The sequence below is a fragment of the Lynx canadensis genome, chromosome C2 (assembly GCF_007474595.2).
Source record: "Lynx canadensis isolate LIC74 chromosome C2, mLynCan4.pri.v2, whole genome shotgun sequence".
Classification (NCBI taxonomy): Eukaryota; Metazoa; Chordata; class Mammalia; order Carnivora; family Felidae; genus Lynx; species Lynx canadensis.
Window position 1 is genome coordinate 154,397,293 of NC_044311.2, and position 17,043 is coordinate 154,414,335.

Sequence of the window (17,043 nt, forward strand, 5' to 3'; positions counted from 1 at the left end):
TTTCAACGTCTTCTGGCCAACGTTACTGCTGATGAAAAGTCACTTTCAGTTGTACCAAAAAGGGTCCTCCGTTTCCTCTGTTTGCTGTTCAGACTTAGGTTCAATTTTGAGTCTTCTGGAGTTTCACCATGATGTATGTAGATATAGATTGTTTTTCATCTTGCTCAAGACTCATTGTGCTCTCTGAATCTAAGGATTCGTGTTTTTTATCATCAATCCTAGAGAATTCTCGGCTGGTTTCTCCTTCACTATTACCTCATAGCCATTTTTACTTCTTTTGGATCTCCTGAGATAAATTGTGAGATTTCTCCTTATTTCCTCCATGTCCCTTGACCTTTCACTCATACTTTCTTCTCTTTACCTTTGCTGTATTCTGTGTAGTTTTCCGCAGATACATCCCATAGTGCCCTAGTTCTCTCTTCAACTGTGTTCAGTCGACCACTTAAACTATTCAGTGAGCTTTTAATTACATCGACTGTATTTTTCATTTCTGGCAATTCCACCGTGTACTTTTGCAAATAGACAAGTTTACTTTTCTGTAAGTTTTGTTCTGTAAATATTGTTGTGACTTGTATTCCCTTTATCTCCATTATTTTATTTAATTTTTGAAAACGGCCAGATCGTGTTCAAATTACAATGCATTATATAGTGCCCCGCTCTGTTAGAGGCAGTTATAAAGACTTCAAGTGTTCCCTCATTATTTTCTTAAGTTTGTTTATTTTGAGAGAGAGAGAACCAGCAGGGGAGGGGCAGTGAGAGAGGGGGACAGGGGATCCAAAGTGGGTTTTGCACTGACAGCAGAGAGCTCAGTGCAGGGCTCGAACTCTTGAACCGCGAGATCATGACCTGAGCCGAAGTCGGACACTTAACCGAGTGGGCCGTCCAGGCGCCCCCTCTCCCCATTATTTTTTGAGCCTCGTAATCTTCTGTTGCTCTTCTCTGATTCATTTAACAATTCCTTACGGATACATTGAAGTTGTTTCCAGTCTCCTGTTGTTATAGACAGTGTTGGCAGTGGATCCCATTTGTCTGTGTTTATTCTCACATACGAAAGTCGAATAGAATTGCTGGGTTAGAGGGTATAAACATATAAGAATCTTTTTTTTTAATGTTTATTTATTTTTGAGAGAGTGTGCAGGCAGGGGAGGGGGAGAGAGGGCGGGGGGGACAGAGGATCTGAAGCAGCCTTTGCCCCGTCAGCAGCAAGCCCGATACAGGTGGGGCTCGAGCTCACGAACTGTGAGATCGTGACCTGAGCCGAAGTCAGTCGCTCAGCCAACTGAGCCCCCAGGTGCCCTAACATTTTGTCATCTTGATGGGTATCGTCACAGCGCCTTCTAAGGAGGTTGTGCTCTTTTCTGCGTTGGCTGTACCATTTGCCTAGCAATGTACACTGTGGCCTGACTCTCCAGTCAGCGTCACCAGCAAGGTGTTGTCACCCCTTTGGGAATTTTGCCAACCTGATGGGTGAAGGTTATCTCAGTGTAGTTTTTAATTTGTATTACTTTGTATGCGTGAGGTGGAGTTTATTTTTATAAGTAAATGTCTAGGGCATTTGTTTCTCATTTTCTGTGAACTAGGCACTCATATCCTTTCCCCATTTTTTTTTTTTTCCTGTCGGGTTTTTAGTTGTTTTCTATTGATTTGTAGAATCTCTGTGGTGTAATGGAGTAATTAGCTATTTGGAGGGAAAAAAGCTATAATCCATATTTCAATTCTACATTATTTAGAAACTTTGCTGATAATGGATTTTGTTTAATTTTTTTTTTAACGTTTATTTATTTTTGAGACAGAGAGAGACAGAGCATGAACGGGGGAGGGGCAGAGAGAGAGGGAGACACAGAATCCGAAGCAGGCTCCAGGCTCCGAGCTGTCAGCACAGAGCCCGACGCGGGGCTCAAACTCACGGACCGCGAGATCATGACCTGAGCCGAAGTTGGCCGCTTAACCGACTGAGCCACCCAGGCGCCCCTGATAATGGATTTTATTGAAGAAATGCTTTCATGTATTTAAATATGTCAGTCTTTTCCTTTAAGGCCCTTAGGTTTAAAGCCACATTTTAAATGACCTTGTTTATTGAAATCATTTCGTGATTTGTACAAGTACTTCTATGTTTGATTTACCTTGACATAGTTTGTATGGATTAAACCTCCCCCCCATATGATTATCCCATGTTCCTATAACATTTTTCCAAATAATCCACATTTTCTTCACTGATTTGAATATTATCACATACCAAACTCCAGTAAGTATTTGGGGAGATAGGTCTGTATGTCTGGATTTTCTATTCTGTTCAATCGATATATCTTACAGTATTTTTTTTTAAATTTATTGCTCTTGAGAGAGCAGGAGAGAGTGTGTGCGCATGTGCTCACACATGCATGAGTGGGGAAGGGGCAGAGAGGGTGACCGAGAATCCCAAACAAGTTCCACGCCGATAGCTGGATGAGGGGCTTGATCTCATGAACGGTGAGATCATGACCTGAATCGAAATCAAGCATCAGACGCTTAACCGACAGAGCCACGCAGGTGCCCCTGATAATGGATTTTATTGAAGAAATGCTTTCATGTATTTAAATATATCAGTCTTTTACTTTAAGGCCCTTAGGTTTAAAGCCACATTTAAAAAAATTTTTTTTAATGTTTATTTATTTTTGAGACTGAGAGAGACAGAGCACGAATGGGGGAGGGGCAGAGAGAGAGAGGGAGACACAGAATCGGAAGCAGGCTCCAGGCTCCGAGCCATCAGCCCAGAGCCCGACGCGGGGACGCGGGGCTCGAACTCACGGACCGCGAGATCGTGACCTGAGCTGAAGTCGGACGCTTAACCGACTGAGCCACCCAGGCGCCCCCCCTGCTGTTCTTTCTCAATTTTATTTTCCTTTATGAACTTTTCAATCAGCCTGATTAAAAAGCCTTGGTAGTATTTTAGTGAGTTTTTAAACACCGCTATTGTGTAATCTCCAGCATATTCTGTTTTCCTATCGTTTACGGAGAGCTGATCTCTTTGGTTTTGTGTCTGCTGTTCTCTGGTGGCAGATTTTCTTCTCACTTGGTTTGCAACTACTTGTTGTGAGCTTATCTTTAGTGGGAAAGCTTTTTTTTTTTTTCCCTTTGGAGAGAGTTCAGTGCACCTTGGGTTGTAAAAATGTTGCCATAAACCAATTTTGCATTTGTTTCTGCTGAGTGTGAGGCGATGAGCACTTCAGGATTTCTACACCAAGCTGTGTAAATTTCGATGCCAGCCCTGCTCCAGGCGGTGGCAGGGAAGCTCTGCTTCTCACAGGAGGTTCTTCCTTGCCCTTCTGGCCCCCAGACCTCTGGCAGAGTGAGTCCGGCTTCCTGGTTGGCAGAAATTTCCCGGCTCCCTCCCCCAGCGAGCCAGCCTCTACCAGCCATCTCCGTGGTGCTGGGGTCAAGTCTTTTGCCCATCCCCCTCCACACCCCTGTCCCTGGGCTTTGGATCCCCGGTTCTAGCACCTATTTCCGGGCTCATCTACATATTTAAAAATATGAGTTTATCATCTTTTCTATGTGTGGGAGGAGGAGGACGTTCTCTCTCGGTGCCAGCTAGCACTTGGTGGAGCCCAGACCTTTGGGAGCCTCCCTTTTCTCTTGATGTCTTTTATTGGGTTTCCGTAATAATTGGTGTTTGTCACACCACACTCCGCTATGGGATTCGGCTTGTCTCTAAGGGTTGGGACAGGGTGGGAAGGAGAGCAGCGAGTGGGAGCTCCTTGAGGACTTTGCCGGGGAGCTTTTTAAAATACATGATGGCCCACACCCTCCCCTCCTTTTTCAGCCAGGGTGTATCAGAATGGTGGTGGGTGGGAGGGTGATGGTTATTTTGGAAAAAGATCCACAGATGCTTCTCTTGTGCTGCCCTGCCTCTCCTCGCCTCACCCCCCCCCCCCCCCCCCCGCAACCCCTACAAAGAATCACTATTCTGGTCTCAGATCAGAGCCGGATAAATACGGCGGCGGTCACCGCGTGTCATAGTGCTGGCCGGCCTGGGGCTTCAGCGTACAGATAGTCTCACAAGTCAGCAGCAGACAGACAGACGTTCAAGGCCGGTGCACTTTCAGATGCCTCTGTGTTGGCTGGGCCAAGTGTCCTAGAGCTAGAAGGATAACAGAGCGTTAAGATTGACAGATCTCTCTTAATGTATCCAAAGCTTCTGAAATACCACTCATGTCTTTTTATAGATTGAGACATTTAACACCCAAGAGCTGTATAGAGTTGAGCTTTTACAACTTGAGACGTACCATGGATTGTGGCAGTCGTTTCGCTGTGAATTTCCTTGTGCAGGTTGAAAGTGGATCATCTGGTACATATTCATGTTTAAAAATAGGAAAGTTAGCTGTTAAGAACAGAGTTTCAGAGCGAGGCCTCTGCCATCTACTTAGAATATAATCAAAGGATTGCAAAGCCAAGGGGCCCCAAAGACATGAATCATGCAGTCTCCGTTCCTTGTTTTATAAAAAAGAACACTGAGGCCTGGGGTAGTTAGTAAGAGGTTTTCGTGTAGTTGCAGCACAAAATGGCCCTGGGTCTAGAATGCCTGTCCTGGAACTCCAGCATGTTCTTCCAAGTGAACCACGGCTGCTCGAAAGGCATCTCGGTACCATCACTTTATTTGATGTGCCATGGCAGAAAAGACCCCAACCGTGATAATTTTTATAGTTGGTAAGTTGATGGATCTTCCTCAGGTGCTCATTATCAACTGGGTCTTCTGGAAGATAGAACCGAGAAAACACATAGTTACAATTTTAACCCAAGACATTGAAGAAAGATTTAAAATAACAAGATATTAACAAGTGACGCTTAGGAAGCACTGCCCTTACCCCAGGCACTGTACTAAGTGCCTTCTATTAGCTTGGTCCCCATTCACGAAGACCGTGATTTGTGGGTACCATTGCCATCTCCCATTTTACAGATAAGGAAACTGAGGGGCGAAGAAATTAAGGAAGTTGGCTAAGGTGACACAGCTCATACGTGGGAAGTAGGATTTGAACCCCAGAAGTCTGACCCCAGGGTCCATGCTCTTAACCAGTATGTAGGATGGCCTCATAATTTCAGTACAAAAAATTAAAATCTATTCCATGGTCATAGAATAATTAATATATATAAGAAATGTGCAGATCATCCAGTGAATGGAAAATACCCTCCAGAAGTAATTTTAAATCAACTTTCCCTTAATTTTTGTGAACTACTTTAAAGTTCATTTATTTATTTTGAATGAGAGAGCACAAGTGGGGGAGGAAGGGGGGGGGGAGAGAGAGAGAGAGAGAGAGAGAGAGAGAGAGAGAGAGAGAGAGAGTCCCAAGCAGGTTCCGAGCTGTCAGCACGGAGCCTGATGTGTGCCTTGAACTCATGAATCATGAGATCGTGACCTGAGCGGAAATCCAGAATCAGACCCTTAACCGACCGCGTCACCCAGGTGCCCCGTCCCTTCATTTAAAAAAAAAAAAATTGATTTACTTAAGTAATCTCCATACCTAGCGTGGGGCTCAACTCACAACCTCGAGATCAAGAGTTGCACTCTCTTCTAGCTGAGCCAGGCTGAGCCAAAGGGGCGCCCGACTTTTAACGTGAAGCAGCTGCTTGCAATACGTGAGGATGCATCTGTTTCCCGATGATACATTTTGACTGGCCGCCTTAAATTGGTGCTGTTTTTTCAAAAACTTAAAAAAATGTTTTTTGATTAAAAAAAGGAATACGTGTACATGGAAGAAAATATGAGTTGGTTGAGGGTTTTTATGTATTTTTATTGTATCTGTGTATATATGAAAAATGTATATGATCTTGAAGAGCAAAGAGCAAATGCTAGAATCAATTAATCACCCCCCCCCCCTCCCCATACCTAGGAGATCTGGGCTTGGTTTTGGTTTTGTTGTTTGGTTTTTCTCTTTTAACCTAAGTGAAATCATATCATGTGTGCTGTTCGTTGACATACTTTTTTGACTGCCCCGTTCTTTTGATTTTTCTTTCGTTAATTTTTTAGGCTTATTTTCAGAGAGAGAGAGAGAGTGCGTGTGCGCAAGCGGGGCAGGGGCAGAGAGAGAGAGAGAATCCCAAGCAGAGTCCCGTGTGGGGCTTGAACTCACGAACTGTGAGATCATGACTTGAGTGAGCCAAAGTCAGGAGTTGGACACTTAACTGCCGGAGCCACCCAGGCGCCCCTCTGTTTCTGACTTCTTACTTAATTCCACTGTGGTCAGAGAGCACAGTATGAACTGAATGCTTTTCTTTTTTCTTTTTTTTTTTATTAAAAAAACTTTCTTAAGTGTTTTTATTTATTTTTGAGACAGAGCATGAGTGGGGGAGGGGCAGAGAGAGAGGGAGACACAGAATCGGAAGCAGGCTCCAGACGCGGGGCTCGAACTCACCAACCGTGAGATCATGACCTGAGCTGAAGTCAGACGCTTAACCCACTGAGCCACCCAAGCGCCCCTGAACTGAATTCTTTTCAATGTCTTGAAACTTGTTTCGTGGCCCAGAATGTAGCCTGTGTTGGTTAAATGTGCTCTTGAAAGCAAGGTATTTTCGGGGCGCCTGGGTGGCTCCGTCGGTTGAGCGTCCGACCTCAGCTCGGGTCATGATCTCGCGGTTCGTGGGTTCGGGCCCGCATCGGGCTCTGTGCTGATGGCTCAGAACCTGGAGCCTGCTTCAGATTCTGTGTCTCCCTCTCTCTCTCTGTCCTTCCCCTGCTTGCTCTCTGTCTCTCTCTCAAAAATAGACGTTAAAAAAATATTAAAAAAATATTCGCCGCGTGGGCGGAGTAATTGCCAGTGACGTCAAGCTGACGGGTCGTGCTGCTGGGGTGGCCTCTACCCGCACTCACTTCCTGCCCCGCGTGCGCTCTTGCTGAGAATAAGGGCAGGTCTCCCTAAACTTCTGCAGGTTCCTTATTCTTGTTTCCTACATTTCAAAATTCTTAGGAGGCGTGTAAACCCTTAGTATGGCTGTGCCCTGTTCGTGCGTTGAACCTGAACCCTTCGGAAATGAGTGCCTTCGTCCCTGGCAGTCCTCTTTGCTCTGAGTCTGCGGCGTCTGATAACTGACACGGCCACTGCATTTCTCTTGATTACCGTTAGCCTGACCCGTCTTGCAACGTATTTGAGTATTTGTATTTAAAGTGGGCTTCTTACGGGTCGCGAGTAGTCGGGTCTTGCTTGGTATCTAATTCCACGGTGTCTGCGTTGTCGCTGGGGCGTTGAGACCCGAGGTTGGCAGATGGCAGCCTGCGGGCCGGATCTGGCGGGTGGAGGTTTTTTCTACGACCTCTGAAGATGGTTTTACGTTTTTTTATTCTCTTTTTTATTTTTTTAATGTTTTATTTATTTTTGAGACCGAGAGAGACGGAGCATGAACGGGGGAGGGTCAGAGAGAGAGACAGGGAGACACAGAATCCGAAGCAGGTTCCAGGCTCCGAGCTGTCAGCACAGAGCCCGACGCGGGGCTTGAACCCACGGACCGTGAGATCGTGACCTGAGCCGAAGTCGGACGCTTAACCGACTGAGCCACCCCGGCGCCCGGTTTTACATTTTTAAAGGGGTGTGAAAATAATCAGGACAGAAGGGGACACGGCCCCAAAATCCCTAACACATATGCTATCCGATCCTTCCCAGAAATGTTTGCCGACCCCCGGCTTAGATTATATTTAATGTGATGATTCATGTGGGAACGAATGCTGTTCCCACGTCGCTACCTGCTTTCTGTTGGCCTCTTCTCTCCCTTCCCCGCCTTTTTCTGCTGCCTTTGGATTAAATACTTTTGTTTCTCTTGATCTCGGCGAGTTTATGAGCTGTGGCTGTTGTGTGGTGGTGGTGGTACAGGGTTCGTAGCCTGTGGCTTTGATTGACACAGGGGACCGCTTCGGGTAGGAAAGGGACCTACAGTGTTCTTGCATGGTGTCTCGCCATCCTGTCCCCCGATGTTGCTGTCACACGTTTTACTTAGGCATGTGTTAGAAACCGCCCCCTACACTGGTGTTATTTTTGCTTTCAGCCAGTTATCTTCTTCAGTGTTTAAAATGAAAAGGAGAGTCGTTATAATTGCCCGTGTGGTCACCGAGTCTGGGCTCGTCTTCCCTTTGTGTGGATCCCAGTTTCCATCCGACATCACCGATTTCTGCTCGAAGGGCTGGCTTTGCCGTGGTTTTGGTGCAGTTGGCTGTGATGGTTTCCTCCTTTTGTGGTCAGCTTTATTGAGATATAATTGACAGATGAAAGCTATATGCATTTAAGGTATACAACTTGATGCTTTGATAGATGTGTATGTTGTGGAATGATCCCTGGAAGCTAACATATCCATCACCTACCTCACAAAGGTCCTGTCTCCTTCCTTTCCTTCCCTTCCCTTCCCTTTCCTTTTTCCTCCCTCCCTCCTTCTTCCTTCCCTTCCCTTCCCTTCCCTTCCCTTCCCTTCCCTTCCCTTCCCTTCCCTTCCCTTCCCTTCCCTTCCCTTCCCTTCCCTTCCCTTCCTTCTCTTCCTCCCTCCTTCCTTCTTTTCTTCTTCTCTTTTCTCTTCTCTTTTCTTCCTTTCTTTCTTTCCTTCCTTCCTTCACTTCAGATCTACCCCCACAATTCTACTCTCTGCTGCTGAGTTGAACTATTTTAGATTCCACGTGTAGGTGAGATCCAGCCAGATTCTCTGTCTGGCTTATGTCACTTAACATAATGTCCTCCAGGTTTATCCGTGTGTGTGTGTGTGTGTGTGTGTGTGTGTGTGTGTGTGTGTTAAGTTTATTTTGAGAGAGAGAGCCAGGGACCGGCAGAGAGAGAGGGAGAGGAAGAGAGAGAATCCCAAGCAGGCTCCTTTCTGCTAGTGCAGAGCCTGATGCGGGGGCTCAGTTCTCGTGACCCTGAGATCATGACCTGAGCTGAAATCAAGAGTTAGGATGCTTAACTGACTGAGCCACCCAGGTGTCCCAGAATTTCCTTCTTTCTTAAGGCTGTGCGTGTCTCTTCTTGTGATAAATTCTTGCAGCTGGTGTATGTCGGAAAACATCTTTATCTTCACTTTGAAAGACCCTGTTGCTTGGTACGGAATTCTAGATTGACAAGGTTTTCCCTTCTGGCACTTGAATGCTGTCACCGCACAGTCTTGTCGCTTGTGTTACTCCTGACATGAAAGTCGCTCTAATTCTGTTTGTTCCTTTGTACAGAATGTTTCGTTTTGCTCTCTATGCTTTTAAGATTTTCCCTTTGTCACCGGTTTTCAGCAGTTCACTGGTGTAATCTGCTTCGTGCTTCTTATGCTTGGGGATCTCTGAGCCTCTTGGATCTGTGACCTTGCTGGTTCCTTGAAGTTTGGAAAGGTTTGGGGTATCATTGTTTCAGATATGTTTTCTGCTTCCCATCCCTCCCCTCATCCGGGTCCTCCAAGTGTGGCCCTACAGTTTACCGACGTTCTCTGTTTATGTTTTCAGGATTTTGCCCTCTCTGTGTTTCATGGTTAGTTTCAAGTTGTCAAGTTGACTGGTCTTTTTCTCCTGCGGATACATATTCTATTAATATCATGCAGTGCATTTCCCCTCTTGCACATTGCAGTTTTTATCTCTAGAAATTTGACTTAGGTCTTATAGCTTCTGTCTGTCTGTTTAACACGTCTGACTTGATTATAGCTATTGTGTCTCTATTCACGCCCGATATTCCCTCCAGCGTCCTGAGTGGAATGTAGTTATAGTAGCTGTTTTAATATCTTGTCTACGAATTCCACCATGGGTGTCATTCCTTGCCAAGTTTCATAGGATTGATTCTTTCCCCCCTTGTTATGAACTGTGTTTTTCTACTTCTGTGTGAATTAACGAATTGTGTTTTCCTGCTCCTTTGCACACTTGGTGATTTTTTCTTTTTTTTTTTTATTGGAGGCCAGACATTGTGAATTTCACCTTGTTGGATGCTTGTGATGTTACAGTTTACAAGAAATATGTGTTTGGTATTTGCCTGCATTTCTGGCACAGAGCTCCTTAAAACCCTGGGAATTTCCAACAAGGAGTGTTGTCTTTTGTTATGTTAGTGAGGTGACTTTGGAAAGCATCTAAGGGTGGGGCTGGCCTGTGATTAGTGTTGGAACTTCCCGTCCCTCCCCCTGGCCTCCAGGGAGGGAGGGGCTGGTCACGGAAGCCGTCTCCACTGGCCAGTGACTTCATCCATCAGGTCTGTGCGGCGAACCCACTATGAAAATCCAAAAGGAGAGGGTTCGGGGCAGGTGGATGTGTGGAAATACGGTGAGAGCGGCACCTGCAGGCACGGAGGCTCCTCCCCCTCCCCCCAGACCGCGCCCTGGCCACATCTTCCATCTGGCTGCCCCTGAGTTTTGTCCTTTTATAGTAAACCAGTAATTCAGTAAGTAACCCAGTCTCTCGGAGTTCCGTGAGCCTCTCTAGCAAATGAATGAAGCTCAAGGTGGGGGTGGTTGGTACCTCCAGTCTGTAGTTCATCAGTCAGAAGCATAGGTAACAACCTGGGCTTTTAACTGATGTCTGAAGGTCGGGGGTTGGGGGACAGCTTTGTAGGACTTGAGCCCTTCACCGGTGGGATCTGATGCTGCTTCCGGGTAGACAGTGTCAGAATTGAGTTGAATTCGTGGACACCCAGCTGGGGTGTGAGAATTGCCTGTTGGTGACTCAAGCCCCAGCTTGTTAAAATTGGGTCCAGGTATCCAAAACGGTGCTGAATACTCCTGTATTCTTGCAAATATGCTTCAGATGGGTTCCTGGGTCACATTTAAGTTAGAGTCCTGCCTTGTCTTGCTTTTTTTTTTTCCTTAATGCTTATTTTTTTTATTTTAGAAGATAGAGCGGGAGCAGGGGAGGGGCAGAGAGAGAGGGAGAGAGAATCCCAAGCAGGCTCTGTGTTGATAGCGTGGGGCTTGATCTCAGGAACCCCGAGATTGATGAGGGAAACAAAGGCAAGAGAAATGTAGCTGAAGTTAAATCTCCTTACAGCTCGCAGCCCACTGACACTGACACGTGCCGAGTGTGACCTTGCTCAGGGACCTCCTGGCTGCCTTACTGCCTTGGTGGTTTTGTTTTATTAAAGACCAAAGGTAACCTCATCTTGGCAGCAGCGAGCCCCTCAAGGTCCTGAAAGCCTAGCTTCCAAGTTCCTTAGAGACTTACGCCGCCCCTCACCCCCACTAACTTACAAGTATATCGCCAGTCACTCCTCACAAGCCCGGTGCAGCTCTTTCTGCCCTCGGGTCCTGTCCCCGAGCTGGAAGAAAATCACCTTTTGCACCAGAGACGTCACAAGAATTCTTTCTTAGCCGTTTGCTGACGAACCCCACTCCGTAATTTCATCGTTTCGGCGCCCTTACGTGGGGCTGTGAGTCTTTCCATCCTCTGGGCTCTGCGCCTCGGTGCGAACTAGGTGAGTCCTCTCTCTTCTTCCTTTACTCTCATTTCAGGGGCTTTTCGAGAAGTTTGGTCCTAATGGAACACTTTGATGTCAGTCGCTCGGGCTGTAATCCTCTAGTCCAGGGCTGCTTCTCGGGGAGGACAAAGCCCGCCCTTTGGCTGGAAGTTAGGACCCCGGTCGATTTGGTAGTAAGACCCAGGAACTGGATGCCCTCTCTTTATCCCTGTCCTTGTACGACGTTGTCTGTCTTGGGCACGGGACAGCCACCTAAGTCACCAGGACGGCTGCCAACCTTCACGACCGCCTATGAGATTTCCTCCTCATTGGTCTGATGTGATCCCCTCCACATCCCTGGTCTGGCTGCTTCTGGCCCTGGGACCTCCACTGGGAGCCGGCCGAAACTAGGACCCGACCGACTTAAAACCCAGCCAAGGACTGTTTCCTAGGAAGTGGTCTGTAACGACTATATATGTGTCGGAATGTGGCTTGGACCATGATGGAATTCTGCCTTTACTGTTTTTCATCAGACTCCCCTACTGACTACTGAAGTCCTCTCTTCTGCAGGCAACAGAACAGGTAGACTGAGGTACCCTGCGTCCAGCTGTGAATGGCCCTAAAGCAGGCTCCCGATCTCAGGGCCTCTTGCAGAATGTGTTTGGCTACTAATCAGGCTGATAAACTGCCTCCGGATATATTGGATGTTTGTCTAAACGGGCCTCCTGCGGAGGAGCCCCTCCCGGGTAGCCAGACTCCTTTGGTGTCATTCTCGACCTCATCAACCGACCTCATCAACCGGGTGCCGGGACTGCCGTCAGCCTTGATCGTGGGTTCCACCCGCCAGAACGCGATCCCCGCGTTTTAGAAAAGCGGTTACAAGATCAGGACCCGGGCTGAAACCAAGAGTGGGACGCTCAACCCACTGAGCCACCCAGGCGCCCGTGGCCCGTGTTGCTTTGAAGCCTCTAAGATCAGACCAGAGCGCTGTGGTTCCTTTCCCCGTGATGGAGGAGAGACCCTTAGTACTCTGACTCATGCCCTGCGAGTTGGGTTTGGGTTTTTTTCCACTGGGACACGGCGTAGACAGAGAGCGGTTGGCGGTAGATACAGTAGTCAGCTCTGCACAGGAGCTCCAAGCCCTGTTCCTTCTAGGCCTTTCAAGTGGATCTTGGGCCCTCCGCTCAATTTTGTCGGCTCTCTGCTGAAGGCTCGGCGGGGGCCCTCTGGAAGTGTGTGGAATTTCTGTCTACAGCTGCCTCCTGCCCCTCACTGCCCTTGTGAACCCCAGCCGTCCCCAGCCCTGCCTTGCCCCCCACCCCCAGCCCTGCTCTGTGCCGCCCCCAGCCCCGCCCCTCTGCCCTGCTTCCCAGCCCTGCCCTGCCCCGCCCCCGCAGCCCCGCCCCTCTGCCCTGCCCGGACCTCCCAGCCCTGCCCCGCCCCCGCCCAGAAGGCTGCCCACCTCTGCCCGTGTCCCCCTCCCTGCACCACAACCCAGAAACGTTCTCAAGGCCACTTTCCTCTATCCCTCGGGACTCAGGCTCCTTGCGCAGTTTGCAATATCTTCAGATAATCTCTGTTTCATCATATATTTTGTCCGGTATTTTAGTTGCTTCAGGTGTGTAGGGGGGTAAATGTGGCCCCTCTTACTCCATCTTGAAGCAAAAGTGGTTTTAGGTGATTTTCATCGCCTCACGTTCTGCACTGGTGCTGGTTTTGGTACCTGCACTAAGCATGCTTCCCAATTTATAAAGTAAACACGCTTTTTAAAAGACAGAGGACCTGCTCTGGAAAGGCACTTGCCACTTGTTTCTACTACGTGAAGGATTCTTACAGCTCAGGAGAAAAAGGCAGAAATTATAATAGAAATATAAATGGCCCAAGAGTTTGTTGTTTAAATGGTGACCACAGCCGCGGCACCTGCCGTCTGGACGGACAGGAGGCCAGCGCCCCTGTGTTCCTGGGTACACACAGGCTCTGGTCCCTTGCTGCGCTCTTCCAGCTGACTCAGAGGACGCTGTGAGTCCACACACACACACACACACACACACACACACACAATCCCCATGAGCAGGAAAATGTTCCAATCACGTCTGTTTCTTCCCCCATTTTAAACCCTTCTTCTAAGGCCATCATTCCATTGTTTGTTCGACTTTTTCTTTCCTCACCAAAAAAAGATGTTATGTGGCAGACCTTAGGGTCTTGAGGCTTCCAGTTACAGAAAAATCAAATGCTTAGTGACAATGTTTTTTGGGGGCTCAATATTCATTTCTGCGATTAAACATGGGTGAAGTGGGTGGCAAGACCGTTTTCTTTTTCCAAGTAAAACGTAAAATGCCACATAAATTCTGTGCTTCTGAAAGGGGCAGATAAATCTGATGGTAGAGAAATGCAGTACTGATAACCCCCAGACTTGCTTTGAGAAATCCTCTCCGGGGTGCCCGAGTGGCTAGGTCCCTTAAGCATCCGACTCTTGATCTCAGCTCAGGCCTTGATCTCAGGGTCATGGGTTTAAGCCCCGTGTTGGGTTCTGCTCTGGGCATGGAGCCTACAATTTTTTTTCGTTAAAAAAAAATTTTTTTTTTTAATGTTTATTCTTGAGACAGAGACAGAGCATGAATAGGGGAGGGGCAGAGATAGAGAGGGAGACACAGAATCCGAAGCAGGCTCCAGGCTCTGAGCTGTCAGCACAGGGTCCGACGCGGGGCTCGAACTCATGAGCCATGAGATCATGACCTGAGCCGAAGTTGGTCGCTTAATTGACTGAGCCCACCTGGGTGGGCTCCCTGGGCATGGAGCCTACTTAAAAAAAAAGAAAAGAGAAAGGAAGGGAGGAGGGAGGGAGGGAGGAGGAAGAAGGAAGGAAGGAAGTAGGAGGTCTGAAGGGAAGGAATAAGGAAGGATACGAGGAAGAGGAAGAGGAAAGAAGGCAGGAAGAAAGCATGACGATCTTAGCATTTAGTCCGTCCAGAAGGAGCTCCTGCCTTCCTTCTTTCCTCTCCCTCTTCCTTTTCCTTCCGTCCTTCCTTCTTTCGTTCCTTCCTTCCTTCCATTCCTTCCTTCCTCCGCTGTCCTTCCGTCCTCCTTCAGTAAGGAAGGCTAACCCCCTCCGCCTCGTCGCGGTAGAGCTCTAGCCGGTGTCTGGAGTCGTGTTTCCTGCGAATTCAGTGTTGCACTCACATACCGTTCCTGTTCTGGGCCTCACACACTGCAGGGGGAGCGGGGGCAGATGACGGGGCAGGGGACTCTCTTGGGCAGGCCGGTCTGGCCGGCTGGTCTTGGAGCCCGGAGGGAGTGTGGGGCAGGCCGACGTGAAGGCGGCATGAAGTCAGGCGGACTGCTCCGGGGCCATCCCCGAGCTTCGGGCAGGCTCTGCCGAGCTCCTCGCCGTAGATACCACTGTCCTCCCTGCTTCCTTCCCCTCCTTCCCTCCCAGCCGCCCCGTCTCGGTCGTCCTCCCCAGGCGCTGGGCGATGCGCCCTCGCCCGCCGGGCCCCGCGGCCCTGCCAGGCCTCGCCGGGGCCCCCGAGGCTTCTGGATGTGCCCTTCTGCACATCGCTCTCCCCCACGTGGGTGCAGCACCTGCAGACCGCGGGACGTGCCGTGCTCGGGTGCGGGCGCTGAACGCCGTGACAACGTGCTGACGCAGAGGTCCCCTGCCTGAGCCACTGGCTCCTGACCCGTGAGGCCGTGGTCTCACAGAGCAGGCGTTCTCTCTCGTTACACGGCGGAGATGGGCCGCGCCCCTCACAGCTGTGGATTTTCCCCCTTTTTCTGTCTCCCCAGAAATTGCCGGTGCTCCAGTGTCTGAAATTTCTGGGCCTTTCTCAACAGACGACATAGCCAGCAACTGCGTCCCCGCCCTGCCTTTGAATGAGCCCATTTTGTGGATTGTCTCCTACACTCTCATGAGCGTGTGTGGAATCATCCTTCTTACCCTGATCGTCCTGCTGCTACTTCCTTTCCGGTGTCGGCGCCTGCCCCCGGACCCCGAGGTTGTCAACGATGAGTCCTCGCTCGTCCGGCATCGCTGGAAATGAAGAGCAGGGTCCGAGCTCGTGCGCGACCTTGAACTCTCTGTTAGGAGAATTCCGTTTCAGGTGCAGCAGCTGGGGTCATAAGGCAGGGTTCCTTCCTGTAACCGCTAGTCTTAAATCTGTTCTGCTCCCAGATGCCTTCCAGATTCACTGTATTTTGATTCTTGATTTTAAAGCTTCCTTCTTCTCCCTCACTTCCAAGAAAAATTATAATAAAAAACACCTCATTCTAAACCAAAACAGAGTGAATTGGGCTTCAGGCTTTATGTGACTGGTTATGCCAGACTGGCTAAGTGTGCGGCCAAGACCAGCTTTGGCTCATTCTCCCCTTCCTCCCGTCTCTGGAGAAGGGAGTACGTATGGTTCGTAACTCCTCCTAGCTGATGGGAAGCTTTTCATAGTAATTGCATGGAAGGGTATTTGGCACCAGGCCTCAACCTGGATCAGAGTGTACGGGAGCCTTGCAATATGGCGGCAGGAGGAGCAACCTGGGGCCTGATGATATGACCATCCTGCCCGCTTCGGAGTTGGAAACAGAACCCTTTTCTGGGTCTCTCTGTGGTCTGAATGGGAGCTCGAATCCTCCGGGAGAAGAACATCCCTCCACGGTCTTCACCAGCCTCTTCTGAAGACGGGAAGCCTGTTGTCCATCATGGTAGAGTGCAAGGGAAGCCTCCTCTTTTGTGCTCGTGCTTGTGTAGTACCGTGGGTCTGAAAATAAGAAGCTACCTCTGCTGAGACTTTGCCCGGGGCCCCGCGCCCGGGTGGGGGCCGCAGGCAGCTTGCTTGCTGCCCTTGTTGCCCTCGGCTGGAAGAATCATCATTCCGCTGGGCCCAGCTGGCCATCATCCCACAGGCGTCCTCGTACTTAAAATTAACAAGTGGGGTTTGGGTGAGAAAAACAGATCCTATTTCGCCGGCTTGGTTGTTTGTTTTTTCCAGATCTCTGAAGGTAGGTTGGGTTATTACCTTTTAGGAAGGTAGGGAAATGGCCGAATGCCCGTCCTTGTGACCAACACTCAGGGGGAAGGAAGACGCAAGATGTGCGGAGGACTTGAAGGAACTTCGGCTTTTCCCGTGCTTCCAGACCATGTGTCCGCGTCTGCAGAACCCCTAGACTCCAGTGTAGCCATCTGAACCCGCGAGAACAAATCCGTGACCTGCGCGCTGCTCTCCTTTGGCGTGTTCGGTCTCCGGCGACGAGGTGGGTGTGCAGTGCGATCTTTATTTGGGGAACCTCCCTCTTGCTATCATTTATTTGATAAACTAATTTCTTCGCAAAAAAAAAAAAAAAAAAATCCTTCACTCTGTAGTCAGCCTTCTGTGATCAGATGTAATTAGAAGCGTTCACAGTTGAAAGCCAATATCCCCTCTCTTGTTTGGGTGCCCAAGTCCATGTTCACTTTGCATCGCTATTGGGGTGAGTTGGGTGGATGCAGGAATCCTACTGGGAGGGCTAACTGGAGTTTCTGCTCTGGCTGGACCGTCACGTATATTCAGAATAGGCTACATCGCAGTGGGGGAGGGGGGGTCAGCCATTTGCTATGCTCACTGGACCAGGGCACGTCCGTCCTGAGGAATAGACAACCACAGAGATATGGGGCCACTTATACATGTCGTGGTGTCCTTGTGGACACTACAGCAAC

At 49.0% G+C, this 17,043-nt stretch overlaps 1 protein-coding gene across 2 annotated transcripts in view; it reads left to right on the top strand.

Annotated features, from left to right (window-relative positions):
- The window catches only part of BACE2 (beta-secretase 2), a 91,828-nt gene extending 75,176 nt beyond the window's left edge, over window positions 1-16,652 (top strand). Inside the window, exon 9 of one of the 2 annotated variants that reach the window (XM_030329296.1) lies at window positions 15,147-16,652. In XM_030329296.1, the coding sequence (XP_030185156.1) occupies window positions 15,147-15,400 (254 nt within the window). In that variant the 3' untranslated portion in view covers window positions 15,401-16,652. The remainder of the gene's footprint in view (window positions 1-15,146) is intronic. The other variant, XM_030329298.1, reaches the window with a different exon arrangement.
- Window positions 16,653-17,043: the final 391 nt, after the last annotated feature.